The sequence below is a fragment of the Polyodon spathula genome, chromosome 20 (genome assembly GCF_017654505.1).
Source record: "Polyodon spathula isolate WHYD16114869_AA chromosome 20, ASM1765450v1, whole genome shotgun sequence".
NCBI lineage: Eukaryota > Metazoa > Chordata > Actinopteri > Acipenseriformes > Polyodontidae > Polyodon > Polyodon spathula.
The window spans coordinates 13,555,520-13,569,891 of record NC_054553.1 but is presented as its reverse complement, the minus strand read 5'-3'; the positions used below and the strand labels follow the sequence as shown (position 1 = coordinate 13,569,891).

The following is a 14,372-nucleotide window of genomic DNA, read 5'->3' as shown; positions in this document are numbered from 1 at the left end:
GCCTCAAGTCTGTCCCGGACTTGCTTACCAGGCTACAGTCCGACGAGTGCGTGCCGGGGTATCTGCGTCCACTTCTGACACCAATGTAGAGAAATAGGTTAATGCAGGCAGGTGCATCACACAGGGTGAGGCAATCCACACACAGGCGGAAGGCGGGCGCGAACCAGGGATTTCTCGCAGTGAAGCATAGCACTGATACCGCTGTACAAAAGAGCCGGCTCCTTTGCTTATGTCTCTGTATGTGATTACGTCACCTACCAGCCCTGCTGCTGCTTTCCCCCATGCATGTTACAGTATGTTATCTCTCTTTATTTCACATTCATTTTAGTCAAAGTGACAGGGAGCAACACACACTGGTTTTGTATTTCTTTAAAATGACGCTTCTTTGTTTTAATAATGTTGACTTATAGTAATAATCATATCAGCTCTTTAACAAGCCGCTGGTATTCCCAAAACTGTTTCCTTTGTTTTATTGAGTGGTATGCCCATACTCTATTTCTTTGTGTTTTATTTATTTTATTTCATATCCACAAAAGGAGCAAAAGGATACCGTCATTTTTTTTATGACTAGCTACAGTTGTCTTTTGTTTTGTACTTGTGCTGTGTTCGTGTCGTTCGCTTCGCTCCCCGGTACATACAGATTTGTGAAATCATGCCAGCTAAATGTTCACCAGCTAAGTGTAAAAAAAAGAAAAAAAAGACATATACTGATTTTAAATGTTGAATTTTGATATGCATATGTATATAACTAAATCTGGACTTGTGGTTAAGGAAGAAATACGCGATTTACACATAATTAGGGAAATAAACACCTGTTAAAATATAAAGTTATGGTCTAACGAAGGGGGCGCAACAACATGTATGCTAAAAAAATGGGGGCGGCATTTTAAAAGTTTGCGCACCACTGCTATAGGTCACACGATGGCAGCTAGATCATTGGCATGAGTTTCGACTGCAAACCCTAAAGCGATTAGTTTGAAATAATAAAAAATGAAACAATACAAGCACCACTCAGTGCATCATCCATAAGTGTGAAACCAGCCACGGTGAACAAATTCAAAAGAAGCTACTAAAAGAAGCAATGCCAACGTTTCGACCAGAAGTCTTTGTCAATGTCTTCTTAGTATTTCTAAATTATGTTTTTGCTTCCTTGAGCTAAATCAAAGTGTGTATACATGTACAACATTCCTAACCTTCTGAGTGTTTGTGTTTGCTACAATGGAGCCGGGTCTTACAATAAGAACCAACAAGTTTTGCATAAACAAACAAACCCTGATACAGTAAACCTAGAAGAATCCTGCTATGGGTTCATCTTCAGCAGTGGTTCCTGTTCATGCTATTGGGATCTGACAGTTCGGCTGTATTACATTGAAAAGAAAATCTGTTGTGCATGGTGGGTGACATTTCAAATACACCTCGCTGCATACTGTATATATCCAGTGCTTATTGTGTAAAACTTCAAGGCTACAACATGTAAACAACTTGTGTGCTATTTAGAAGTCTGCATAAGCATACTCAATGCTATCAATGTGAGCTGCGTATGTGTGATGTTTCTCTAAACTTTTCCCTTTGTGAGATGCTGTTTTTACATGTATTCATCATGTTGTTTTATCCTCGTTGATTTTACATTCCTGAGCGTTCTCATTCTGTTCTAGAGGTGTTGCATTCTGCTTAAAATCTTATTAAACCTCAAGAGTAAACTTGTTTATTTAGTTACTCAGAACATATGTGCCTATCGAATGTAAATGAATTATAGCACAATGTTTTGAATTAGTAGAATCCCTTCACATCATGCTTGTAATGACTTGAGTGTCTGCTTATATCATGTCAGCCCTTCCCCTGTCGTGCCTTAATGCTTCAGTGATAATGAGTAGGCTGCATTACATGTGCAAGAGGCTGCTATTCTACAGCCAGATTCTATGTGTTAATAAATAGTTTTTAAAGCATCACTGTTTTACAGAATAAATATATACAACATTGCCTGGATCCATGGTCTGGCACTTAACTGTGGTAAAGCAGGGCAGACAGTTCCAAACAGTTCCAAAAATATAATGCAAATATCTGTGTCTGGAAGTGAGTCCACATTCTGAGGTTTATTGTTACTCAAAATTGAATCTAATTATGCGAAACTGAGTCTTTTAATTCTCTAGTTATATGCAGCAATGTATAGAAATATATTTTATTAAGCATTCCTGTAAGGAGAGCTGTCATGTAATTGTCATTACACCTGCAGACTTAATATTTTCAGTCATTTACGTTGAAGTTTCATATTTAAAAAAATAAAAAATAAAATAGGAGTTAATTAAAGACTGGTGGAAACGCTTTGGAAATATGTCCCACGTAAGCATGTACCTGCATATAAAGTGAAAGGGTTATAGGATCTCTAAGTTGTTACATTAAGATCTTTATTTTGCAATCATTTTAAGTTAACAAGATGGTTATTGATTAGGATTTGAACTTGATTTATAGTCAGAGAGAAGCAAAGGGTCCAGTAGAGCATGTTTATCGGCAAGGCTTGTTATGTTTTATCCCATATTTAGAAAGGATGTTTATGTTTTAAGTGCACCTAACCCCATTTTCAAATTTAGACATGGCTGAGCAATATCCATTAGAACTTGTTTAACCCTTTGCGGTCCATTTATTCAGCACCTGTCAGGCACGTCAGGTCCAGTTTATTTTCAAATGCGCTATTTATTTTACACACGCTGTTTAAAATCATATCATAAAGACACTCAGTACTGCATCTCCAGCCAAACTCCACCCCTTGTCTGCTGCATTTATCACATGCCTCTTCTTAGTAATGCATACTGATAAATCCTCTCCTGATCACTCTTTTTATCACCAACTCCTCAATAATGCGATCCAAGTCATTATTTTATTATTATAACATCTCATAAAGCTCTGCAAAGGTCTGTGATATTCTTTGAGCGCTGGATGCAGAAGCAGCTATCTTGTTTTTTTATGTCCGTGTTAGGTCTGTGGTGCAGGGCCTTTGTGTATTTCTCAGATTTTTTTTTGACTTCTCTCGGCTCCTATCGGTCTCACTCAGCCATTGAAAGGTTTTTTTTGGCTTTTTCAGGGAAAAAAAAAAAAACTATAGAGACCTGTGCTTGACATCTTTTGGATTATGTCGGACTGGAAAGGGAAAATGTCAATGTCGGACCTGGTACGACATAGGGCCACGAAGGGTTAAGCCTGGATCTTCACTGCAAAAAGATAAGGAGCTGTTAAATGTACAGGTGTACTTGCTTGCATGAGTAGTGCTTTACACTTTAAAAAGTCACCAAGATGTGATGGCTTAAACATTGCACATCAAGTGATTCAAAACAACAAGAAGAATACATTTGTTAGGATAACTCTTATATTTCACAATCATACCATGTTGCTCTTTAAGGTAATAGTTTTGAATTTGATAGTACCGTAACTGAAAGTACAAGCAGCTTTCAAGACTGCACAGTACGAGTGAGTGAGAAGAAACAGCACTGGCATTTGAATAATTCAGTCATTGCGAGTGCTTCTCCTTTCCTAGCTCAAGAGGATTTGTGAGTTCATCAGAAGACAAACTACAGGCCTGATTTATGTCAAAAATAGTAGGGCTGAGGGGGCTTCAATCACCATCATTCAGAGGAGATCCCTGTGAATTGAATTAATTATTGCATAGACGAGAGCTCATTAGACAAGAAATCATTTCTGGTATAATTAATGAATCAAACTCCTTTATCCATCCCCACGTCTCAGAGCCTGCACTAGTAGTGCACCTTGCACAACGTGTAGAATGCAGTGCCAAGCCCTCCAGCTGTGCAAGGTGACATTGATGAGAAGTGCTTGCCTCCTTTGGAAGGGCAAACGAGGCTATGCTAACACAGTGTGTCAAAAAAGCACCAGCGTTTACACTGCCTTGCTATGAGCATCGAGCACAGTGCTGTCAGGGAGCCGGAAGGGAGGCTCCAGCGTGTACACTGCCTTGCTACGAGCATCGAGCACAGGCATTAAAGCATTGAAGTTGGATTTCTAATAGCCATTCACTTCACTTTCTCTTCCACGACTTTCTGAAATAGTTTTGCATACTGTACAAGCATTTTATTTAGGTTCTTGGATAATGGGCTGAAAGTACTTTTGCAATGTTGTACAGTTTAATGTGTTCATAACTCTGATCTTGCATATTATTGTGCTACAGGAACTTGCTGTAAATGCGTGTTTTCACAGGAAGATTGTATTATTTGCCTTGACACATAACTGGTGTATTCCTTGTTTATATAAATACATTAAAAGCGTAGAAATGCCTGCAGTACATAGCTTGCGCTTTTATTTTAATGGGATTCCCTTTAAAGTGATGTGTGGTGGGAGGTGGGGCTAGGTGGCAAAGCAGGCTAATTCAATAGACATTATATCTGTTCAGGTCACAAGTGATATGAGTTTGCAGTCCACATTTGACCATATCACAAAATCAACACACAGTTCAGCACAATTCAGCTCTGCTTGAGAAGGACTGAGGACATAATGGCAGTCAGTTGATGTTAAGGTCAGGATTGAGATGCAATTTCTTTCTATCTAATATCCTATTCAGATAATCTGAAATAATGCCTGATCATCATGGTTTAAAGTACAACTAGGTTAAGTAGACAAACGTTTCAGCTAGTGCCTTTTCCAGTGTACTAAAAAGGCACCAGGTGAACCGTTTGTCTGCTTGACTATAAGACACTATGGGCTGTATGTTCAAAACGTTTACTCCAGTCCTGAACTGTTTTTCTATGGCCTTTGAAGTGCTCCTGAGTTTTGTATAATTTATATGGGATCGTCTACTTTAAAAAAAAAAACAGGATTTGAAGATTGGAGGAAGTGTCTTGAAAATATTGTCCATAGTTTCTTCTGGTTGTATCTTAAAATTAATTCTGATTGATCACTTCGAAGTTATGGAGGATCATCACAATTTGAAAAGGTAAACTATTAGATATCTGATTGAAGAGAAACATACTGGTTTCAGCATTCCACAGTGTACATGTTGGTGTTTTTGCACGTCCGTATATCGACTTTGAAGGAACAGTCCTTTTCTGGGAATATCGATAAACACTGCTAAAGGTAATAGTCAGTTTCACTGCTGTGTCTTTTTGTGTGCTTTCCAGTGCTTTCACTGTACTGTATACTCCTCTTTTCTCTTCTCTTAAAGAATGGCTGTGATCCCCTACTGGGATTACTGCTGAGTGAGTCATATCACTGTGAAGCTTCAGGCTATACTTCCGAAAAACAATGAAGCCAAGACACAGCTGTAAAGGAGTGCTAAACATTACCAACTGTGCTGAATGAGATCACTAGGCCCAAGTCTCCAAATCGTTCCCCTGCTTTATTCCCTGACTTAAATACACAGGACTTGTTATACATGTTAACATGAACAGGTACTGTACAGTAAGTGGAGAATGCAGATGTTTCCAATAGCAAATAAAAAGAGTTACAGTTAATCATAATGGCTTTCTGCAAAATAATGCAAAATAATTAAATGAATATTGTATACTTGATAAATAGACCAATGCATGCAGACTTTTCATTTTGTTTTAACCGTCTTAGTGATCCCGACATTCAGCATGAGCTGATTTGCCGGGTTTCTTGAGCATTAGCATTAGCAGAAGGACAGAGAGGCACTTCTTGGCATGCCATGGTATGTTAGATATTTCACCTGCTGGAATGAAGACTCATTTATGTTGAAAAAGATATTGGGGGTATACGCATTACAAAGCAGAAAGCTGGGAGATTAATCTGTTGTTTTTTAAACCCTAAAACCTATACAGTAACACTCTTATATTACAGCTGCCATGTGTGCTCTTTTTATGCCACAGCCTCGAATGTCGTCTTTGAAGTGAAGGGCTTTGAAACCACATTCACTGTTTACCTGTCATGGGATCTGTTCTGTGGCTTTAATCAGAACATGTCACCCCTGACATTCAGCAGTCTTTAGGGGAGCTGAGGAATAAAAGAAACTTTCTAAATATCCCAAGTGGCTCATCTGGTAAAAGCATGGTGAGTTATACAGTGAGGGGAGCGCAGGTTTGCGTCCTGGCTGTGCGAACTCGCCGGTCTTCACTGGGAATTCCAAAGAGAGTATCGCATTGGCTGTGGTGCTCTCATGGATTAGGGAGGCAAAACCAGCAGGGACTGTTTATCCACATTTATCCTGCTGGCCAGGCTCCCAGTGAGCTCAGTCTGACACCTGCAGGACTGGCCTTTGTTCTCTAGAGGCTGGTAGCTCGTTGACATCCACTCTCGAGTGCCTGGGTGTAAAAGAGGAATGTGGCTTGGTCGTGGGATCGGAGGAAGCCTGCTGAATCCCTATTGGCTATTACAGTACACTAGTTGTTGCTGTCTGTGTCATTAACTTGAAACACCTGCAGTTCCATGACACTGTCGCTAGGGTGTTGAGCCACCACCAGCAGTAACTCAAAACTGCACATTACAGATGTTTAACAGAGAACAGTCTCAAAAGGGATGCCATTGATCATGAATGATCCGTCCAGAACCATGTTAACACCAAGCGCACATGTCACGTTCACCCAATGCTTACCTTTAATATATACAACGAACAAGTTTTTGTTTCAACCCTCATTAAAATCAGTGTTGCCACGGGAGGACAAAAACAGAGCAGTCACCACTAACTGCTTTGTGGACAGTGTGATTGTTTTAAAATAGCAACTGACCTCAGCAGGAAAGCTTATTCAGAAACGTCCATTTAAATGATTTTATTTACAAATATGACCTTGAGATATATACAGTGCAGCCCTTTATACTGCAGAACAGGCTATAAGGCGGCATGGCCATGGTTCCCATGTGTCCCATCATGCCATTCCGCTAGCACTTTGATTCTAAATATACATAGACTCTAGGGCTCCTGGCTACAGCCTTATCAAGGGGGAGCTTTGGACATCTCAATCACAAGGTATTCCTGGCCTATGCCCAGCACGGTAAACTATAACAGATGCAGCCTTGGTCTTCACATGTTTAATAACTACTGTACTGTATGTTTATGCAAGCAGGCAGCTATGATGTGAATACTGAGTGACAAAACCTCTCAAAACATATTCATTAGAAATTCTGTAAAATGTTATTTATTTTTTCAGCTTTTTTTGTGCAGTCACTATAAGTCCTACTTTTTTGTATGTTAAATATGTTTTTACCACTACAGTCAATGCCTGTTAAATAACCCCAAACGAATGCTGAGAAATAGTGTTAATTAGTGCATTGTATACAAATACTTTGGAATTTGGAAGTCATTAAAAAAATGGGCAAGCATTCCACCAGATCTAAAGGTTCCCATACAAACATTCAGGCATATGTGCCAAGCGCTGGGAGCTGCAGCAGCGCCAGCCAGGTGTACCATGGAGATATGAATTTCCTAAACAGCGGGTCATTAAACACGCTTATAGTCCTGACCCACATTGAAACAAAGCCCTCAGCCACTTAGGAACGATTGAGCCACTTGGGCCATTTTGACTTGTCCCTTGGTAGCACACCATACTCCCCTACGGGGGGGGGGGGGGGGGGGGGGGATTTAAAAGCACAGAATCTAGAATCTTTTAAATGTTCCCATTGTTTTATATCCTACTACTTCACCTGGTAGGCTATTGCATGTATTTATAACTGTTGTAAATATAACCCTAACCCTACTATTTGTTCTAAACTTAAAACATTTTAAAATGGATGCAAAGTTGTAAAAAGGAACCTTAAAATAAGCAGAATTGCACAAGTTGGTCTTTATAGGATTCACATGGAAACATAAAACTGTGGCAATAGACAAGTTAATTTCTGCAAATATACAGTACCATACAATATTTCTATTACAGGTGGAGAAACATCCATAGTACAAATGTCATTGTTGGCCATCACTTAAAGGCAAAAGTCTCATTTTTGACCTATTCTAAAACTGATCTATGTTGTTATATCAGCACTATATTGCTGGTTACTAACTCATATATCCGTCTCACATGCACCTGGGTTAAAAACAAAGAGGAAGAGGGGGGGAAATCACATGCGTCATGGAACTTTTCAGGTCTGCAACTAAGAGAGCCAACTGCACCAAGTATTCAGAGATATAAAGCTTTATTAGTTTGCACAAACAAGAACAGCTCGACACATCAGTGTTAAGAAGCCCGAGCAGTGTTCTCCCATACAGAGTTAGCATACAGTTATTATACCTTTACAGAGAGACAGGGTGGTTTCCCTTTCAACCAATAAGCTGGAGGCAGCTCAGTTGGTGTAACAAAGAAAGGGGGACAGGTATTTACAAGGTAGTACAATAAAGGTTAGGTGGAAAGGTGGGTTCACCTTGATCAACCGATAAGCTGGAGGCAGCTCAGTTGGTCTAACAAAGAAAGGGGGACAGGTATTTACAAGGTAGTACAATAAAGGTTAGGTGGAAAGGTAGGTTCACCCTGATCAACAGATAAGCTGGAGCCATGTTCCTTTTGTTACACCACCCACAGTTTGTTTTTCAGCTACACGTACCTGCAGTTTAATACATTTACTTTATTTCTATAAACTTAATAGCCCATTGTGGAAGGCTGGTGGGTAATTCACTGACACAGGAGACAGACAGGTGAATTTGGCAACACTGCACAGGTGCCCAGTTTTATTTCGGGGTGCTGTTTTTTCTTTAGTCCCGCAGATGGCGCTGTGGGTCCGTGGTCTGATTTACCAACGATGGTAAACAGAACCACAGGCATACCAAGCGATAGTACACAATACCGGCGCCCTTGCAGGTGCTTCGAAACAATAATTCAAAACAGAAGGCACAAAGAAACAGGGAAAATAAAACAGTAACAAAAACTACAAAGAAAAGGTGCTGCACTTTGCAGCGATATCCCGGTCGCCGCTGCCCGTGCGACCCGGATCACCGTCCTACACTGCCGGCTCACTAGCCTGCTCTGATATACTAATCAGGGGTCTGCCCAAGGGTTCCCCGCCCTCAATGTCTCGCTCTGAACCTCCGTTTCTTTCTCTCCCACTGGTTCTCGGTCGTTGACCAGCGCTTCCACACTCTTGGCGTGTTTAACAGGGCAGATCTGAGGAAACAACAGAGCGTTAATTTATAGGGCTAACAATCTCCCAAGACGCGCCTCTCAGCCATTCAGAGAGGGGGAAAGTCCAAACACCCACTTTCCCACTTCCCCGTGTCACTGCCATGACTCACAGGCGGTTGTTGGACGACTGCCGCCCTCTTCCTGCAGCCCGTGAACACGTCAGCAGAGTCAGCACAGATCTCTCCCTGTTACACTCATAAACTCAAAATGCTTTAAAGTATATAACTCAGTGAATAATTGTAGTACAGAGTAGCAACAAACAGGTACAGGAATGGTTCTATGCAATTATTCCCCTACACATGTCATGTAGGTAATTATGTAGGTTTTTACAGTTGAAAAGCTATTCAAATTACTAACTGAAAAAAAGTTAAGTTACTGTACTGCATTGTTATCAGTGTTGCATTTGCTAAAGTAAAAGGAAGTGCAAGCTTACAGTACTGCTCATGTCATTAGCACACTCGTCACACTTATCAATACTGCAGGTTTCAGTGCTGCAAGCAGAAGTTTTGCTATTTTTGTTTCTATGTGTTATTTACCTGTTTGAAATGCCATTTAAATACAGCACAGAACTGTACTGTAAATGCTGTTTTCCAGTCCTGTAACTTAGATTGCATTATAAACAGTATGTTATAAATGTTGTAAATGTAATGCTGTTTGGAAATTACATTAAGTATGTGCTTTTAGTGATTCTTTCTGGTATAACGGTGTTAGATATTTAGTTTTAGTTTTTTCTGATTCAGCATTGTAATCTTGCAGATGTTTCATGAAACCGTCACTCTTGCTTATCCATCGGAGGAACCCAAATCAAAAAATAACTGTTAACACCTCTTTTTCTTACAGGACATTGTGAGTGCCATTAAAGATGTCCGATAGTGTCGATATTGAAGAGAAACCGCCAGCCCCTCCCTTGAGAATGAACAGCAACAATCGCGACTCTCCCGCAGCAAACCACAGCTCCAAACCTCTCCCAATGGCTCCCGAAGAGAAGAACAAGAAAGCCCGCCTTCGCTCCATCTTCCCTGGGGGAGGAGATAAAAGTGAGAGTGCCCAGACATGCACTGTGTGAATAGTTAATGGTTTAACCATGGGAAAAAATACATAACCCAATTTAAACATACACATATCTGTGTCATATAACAAAATACAAAGAATGCATTTCTATATTGTAACTATATAGGCTAATAATGTGTGTTGGAGTATGGTGCAAGGAGTGGGCTGTCTGCTTAGCTCTGTCCTCCAAGTGTAGTGGTATCCTGGACAGGTTGGACAAATACATTTTTTCTCATTCTAGAGGTTGGCACATGTACCCAAAACCCCAGTACCAATGAAGTTTATTTACTCTTTATATAATTTATTAATTGGATAATTTATATAAATGGTAGACAGCAAATAACAACAATGCAGTTACTGTGCAGTTGATCCCATAGCATGGAGCATGTTTCTACTTGCAGTTAAATTTATCTGGGATGATTATCTCATAGTTTTCAGTACTGAAAGAGTCTACACAGGTCTACAGATCAGAAGAGAGGAAAGGTATGGGTACTATATACAATATGGTATTTAACAATGTACTATGCATAGAAAATATCAATAATAGGGATTATTCTAACGCAAAAGTTTTCTTTTATTATTATATATTTTAATATTTTTTTTTATTCCCAGAACGGATGCCACTTTTGTGGGAAAGTGAAGAACAGTGTTTGTAGCTGAAGAATGAATGATGTAATCTCTAACCCTTTTTAACACAGACCTCGGTATTTTTTTCATTGTTCAGGTTACACAATCATTCAAAAACACCAGGGATGATTAGCCTCTTTTGCAAAGCTACCAAATAGAAGAAAGAAAAAATAACAGAACCTTTTTCAAATGTAGAAAAGTGCATCACTACCTGAATTCCCTGAAGGAAGAAACCTGAACCAGTACTGTGAAACAGATACTGCAGGGATGTGATAAGCCAGTGAGAAACTCTTTGTTCAGATTGGTGATCATGTAGAAGTGCTTCATCTGCCTTTATTTCTGGTGCTTTGGCAAGGAAGAAGCAAATACTTTTTAATTAAAAAATGTTGCTGGGTAGTCGAATGGTCCCTTTTCTTGCCCATTTTAAGCATGTGTAAATATTTCACTATGATTTTAATTAGTTACATTTTATAGTGAAGCTTGTTTTAGCAATTACAGAATTGTAGTACTATATAAAGACCAGTTTGAAAGTGCAATTAATTTAGGGTAGTGAAAAGGCAAAATAAAAAAACCCTTAGCCATGCTGTTCATTGAACAAACAGCGCAGCATTGTATGTGGCACCTCAATCTGTCAAAGTTCTGAAGACAATGTGAGGCACTCTACTTGTAGTATGAATGTTAATAATACACTGTACAGGGCATCTGATTTCAATATTTCCAGTACTCTGGTCTAGATTCTCACCCTCTACAACTGCATGTTTTTTAAAGATTTCCGATGGAAAATATCTAACAGTTTCACAATATTTCAGATGTTGATCATCCTGTTGTTTTTTTAGCCAATAAGAAGAAAGAGAAGGAGCGTCCTGAAATCTCTCTCCCCTCAGACTTTGAACACACCATTCACGTGGGCTTCGACGCAGTGACAGGGGAGTTCACTGTGAGTCGCCGCCACACTCACCGCTCTCCTGACAACTAGCTGTGTTTTGAGGACGGAGCACTTCAGCACTGAGAAAGACACCCTTCCTTTGGTCCTTGTGTATTTAGTGTCAATGAAATTTTAAGGGAAAATGGCATAGGCTACATTCTGTTAGCACTGCAAGAGAGCACACCTCAGTCTTGACCTGAAGACCCATTGCCTGCCATTTAGCCACAAATAGAGCACTGAACTGTTTGTGGTAACACTTTACATTGAGTGTCTCTCATTACTGTGTATATATAATAATTAAATTACAATATTATTAAACCTACCAGTATTTACAAGGTAAATCTTTTTGCATTAAATAATCCTATCCCTAACCCTAACTCTAAACCTAATCCTATCCCTAAACCACCTAACCCTGCCTTACTTTTCTTATACAATTGTGTGCATACTTATACATTACTTACATTGTAACTATGCATACATTGTATTTATGTGTAAGTACGCATGCATTTGCTAAGTAACTACCATGAACACTTACAGTAATTAGAGACACTTAATGTAAAGTGTTATCCTGTTTGTTTCTGTAAATGTGGATTAAACTAATGTCCACAGTGGGCATGGCTGAGACCACCAAACTCGTGTCACTTGTGACCGCCTGTGTATTACCCTGTAGACCCCCGCAGACCCACTGAAAAACCACGCCATTACCACAAAATAAAAAGGCAACACAGTCAATTGGAGTCCATACTTAAACACATTAATTGGAGTGTTCAGTCTACAGAAATGTGAAATAATAAATTAGCGCTTCAGCAAAAAGCAAAGATAAGGAAGTTTGCTTCTCAATTTTAGTTACATATCTATTCCATTAAATGAACTTACTAAGTGGATTTAGTGTTGGTGTTATTTGATCATAGGCTTCAACCGGTTTATCTGCTTTAGTGAGGAAAAAAAATCTATTGAAAATAGAGTCATTTAGGTAAATGTGATTAGTACTAAGAGCCCAATTCAATTAACCTTTATAAATGCACACAATAAACAGAGATTGTGGAGCAATTCGTTTGTCACTGGAATTACAAAACAAATTTAAAAAAAACCCCTCAACATTATTTTGATTTTTCTGAAAAATTACAGCTCAAAGTATTTGAATTGGGCCCTTAGACACAAACTGCCTAACAACCTACATACCTTATCTATTTCACCCGGTTGAGGGTTTCAAAGACCTCTTCCCTTCCCCTTTTTGCAACACATTTAAATAACCCTCTGTGAATTCCTGTGAAACTGCTGTTAAGAATTGAGAATAACGATATAAGCATTGTTTGATGAGAAATGTCTTGTTATGGGTCAACCTACACAATATTATTGCAGGCTATGGGTATACCATGGTACAGTAGGACTTGCTCACTATGAAAGTGTTGATTGTCTCAGTTTTGAGAGTTAACTCCTAGAGACCTGAGAGCCTTGTTGAGTAATGGAAAGTGAGCCCTTATGCTGATGCAATTAGTGAGGTAGTTACCTCACTAAGGTAGGTACCGGAGCAACCCTGTTTACTGTGTCTGCCCCCCCCCCCCCCCCCCCCCCCCCCCCCCCCCCCCCCAGGGAATCCCAGAGCAGTGGGCCAGGCTGCTCCAGACCTCTAACATCACCAAACTGGAGCAGAAGAAGAACCCTCAGGCTGTGCTGGACGTGCTCAAGTTCTACGATTCCAAAGAGACTGTGAATAACCAGAAGTACATGAGCTTCACTTCTGGAGGTAAAAGCAGCTCCCTCATCTCAGTGGGGAATCCATCATGCTGGCTGCCAGCACAGCTGAGCAGTGAATATCGCAGGATTTCAATGTCTTCAATGTCTTTGTGGATAATTAGCACTTACCCATCTATCTTAATGTGACCATTAAGAGACCATTCACATTTCTATCAATTGAAGACATTGAAAAAGACTTCTAGTTGAAACGTTTGTCATTGAAAGTTAGTTTCTTTTAGTATCTCTATACCCTAGATTTGTACTCCTCCATTAGTGCCTGTTTCATTCTCTGAGGCAGGAAAGCAAATGTTTTTTCCTCAACAGTAATGGCATGCCCCTCTAACCGCCCTGTACTGTATATTTTCACGTTACACATGATCAGTAACGGCATTGTTTAAATTACATTTCTGATTTATGGGGGCAATCAGAGTCTAGTTCAAACCCAGTGGTTCTCATATGAAGATAGGGTTTACACTGTTGGAAGTGACAGATGTGAGAATTGGTAATCAGGTCTGAAGCATGTGTGTGTGTTCTTTTGATATGTTAGAACAGTTTCAATTAAACTAGGAAGTCACAGCTAGTATACACAGCCCTCATTGTACTATAAACATCTGTAATGTACTGTCATGGTAGCAAAAAAATTCACTTTTTCCATTATTTATTTCTTTTTCAGACAAATCTGCACATGGTTACATAGCACCCAACACGCTGGTGAGTTTTTATGTTGTTGTGTAAAAATATTTTCCCTCTGCAAAGAAGTCTAATTTCTTTTGGTTTAATATAAAACAAAAAGGATATGCGGAGTGGTGTGCCAGGGGTGTTCAATGCATTTTGTGCAGAAGCTGTAGCCAAAATCCAGCTTGATACCTGTCAGAATCGCCTGGGATGCAGGGCCCTTTCCAGTGTGGGGTTTTGGGGTTTAAAGAACCCACAGCAAAATACTGAACCGCACAGAAAATGTGGTGAAA

At 39.7% G+C, this 14,372-nt stretch overlaps 1 protein-coding gene across 4 annotated transcripts in view; it reads left to right on the top strand.

Annotated features, from left to right (window-relative positions):
* The window catches only part of LOC121295659 (serine/threonine-protein kinase PAK 3), an 83,428-nt gene that overhangs the window by 17,166 nt on the left and 51,890 nt on the right, over nt 1-14,372 (top strand). For all 4 annotated transcript variants that reach the window (XM_041220598.1, XM_041220597.1, XM_041220596.1 and 1 more), the window contains exons 2-5: nt 9,906-10,102; nt 11,579-11,679; nt 13,261-13,414; nt 14,078-14,115. In XM_041220598.1, coding sequence (XP_041076532.1) covers nt 9,928-10,102; nt 11,579-11,679; nt 13,261-13,414; nt 14,078-14,115 — 468 coding nt within the window. In that variant the 5' untranslated portion in view covers nt 9,906-9,927. The remainder of the gene's footprint in view (nt 1-9,905; nt 10,103-11,578; nt 11,680-13,260; nt 13,415-14,077; nt 14,116-14,372) is intronic.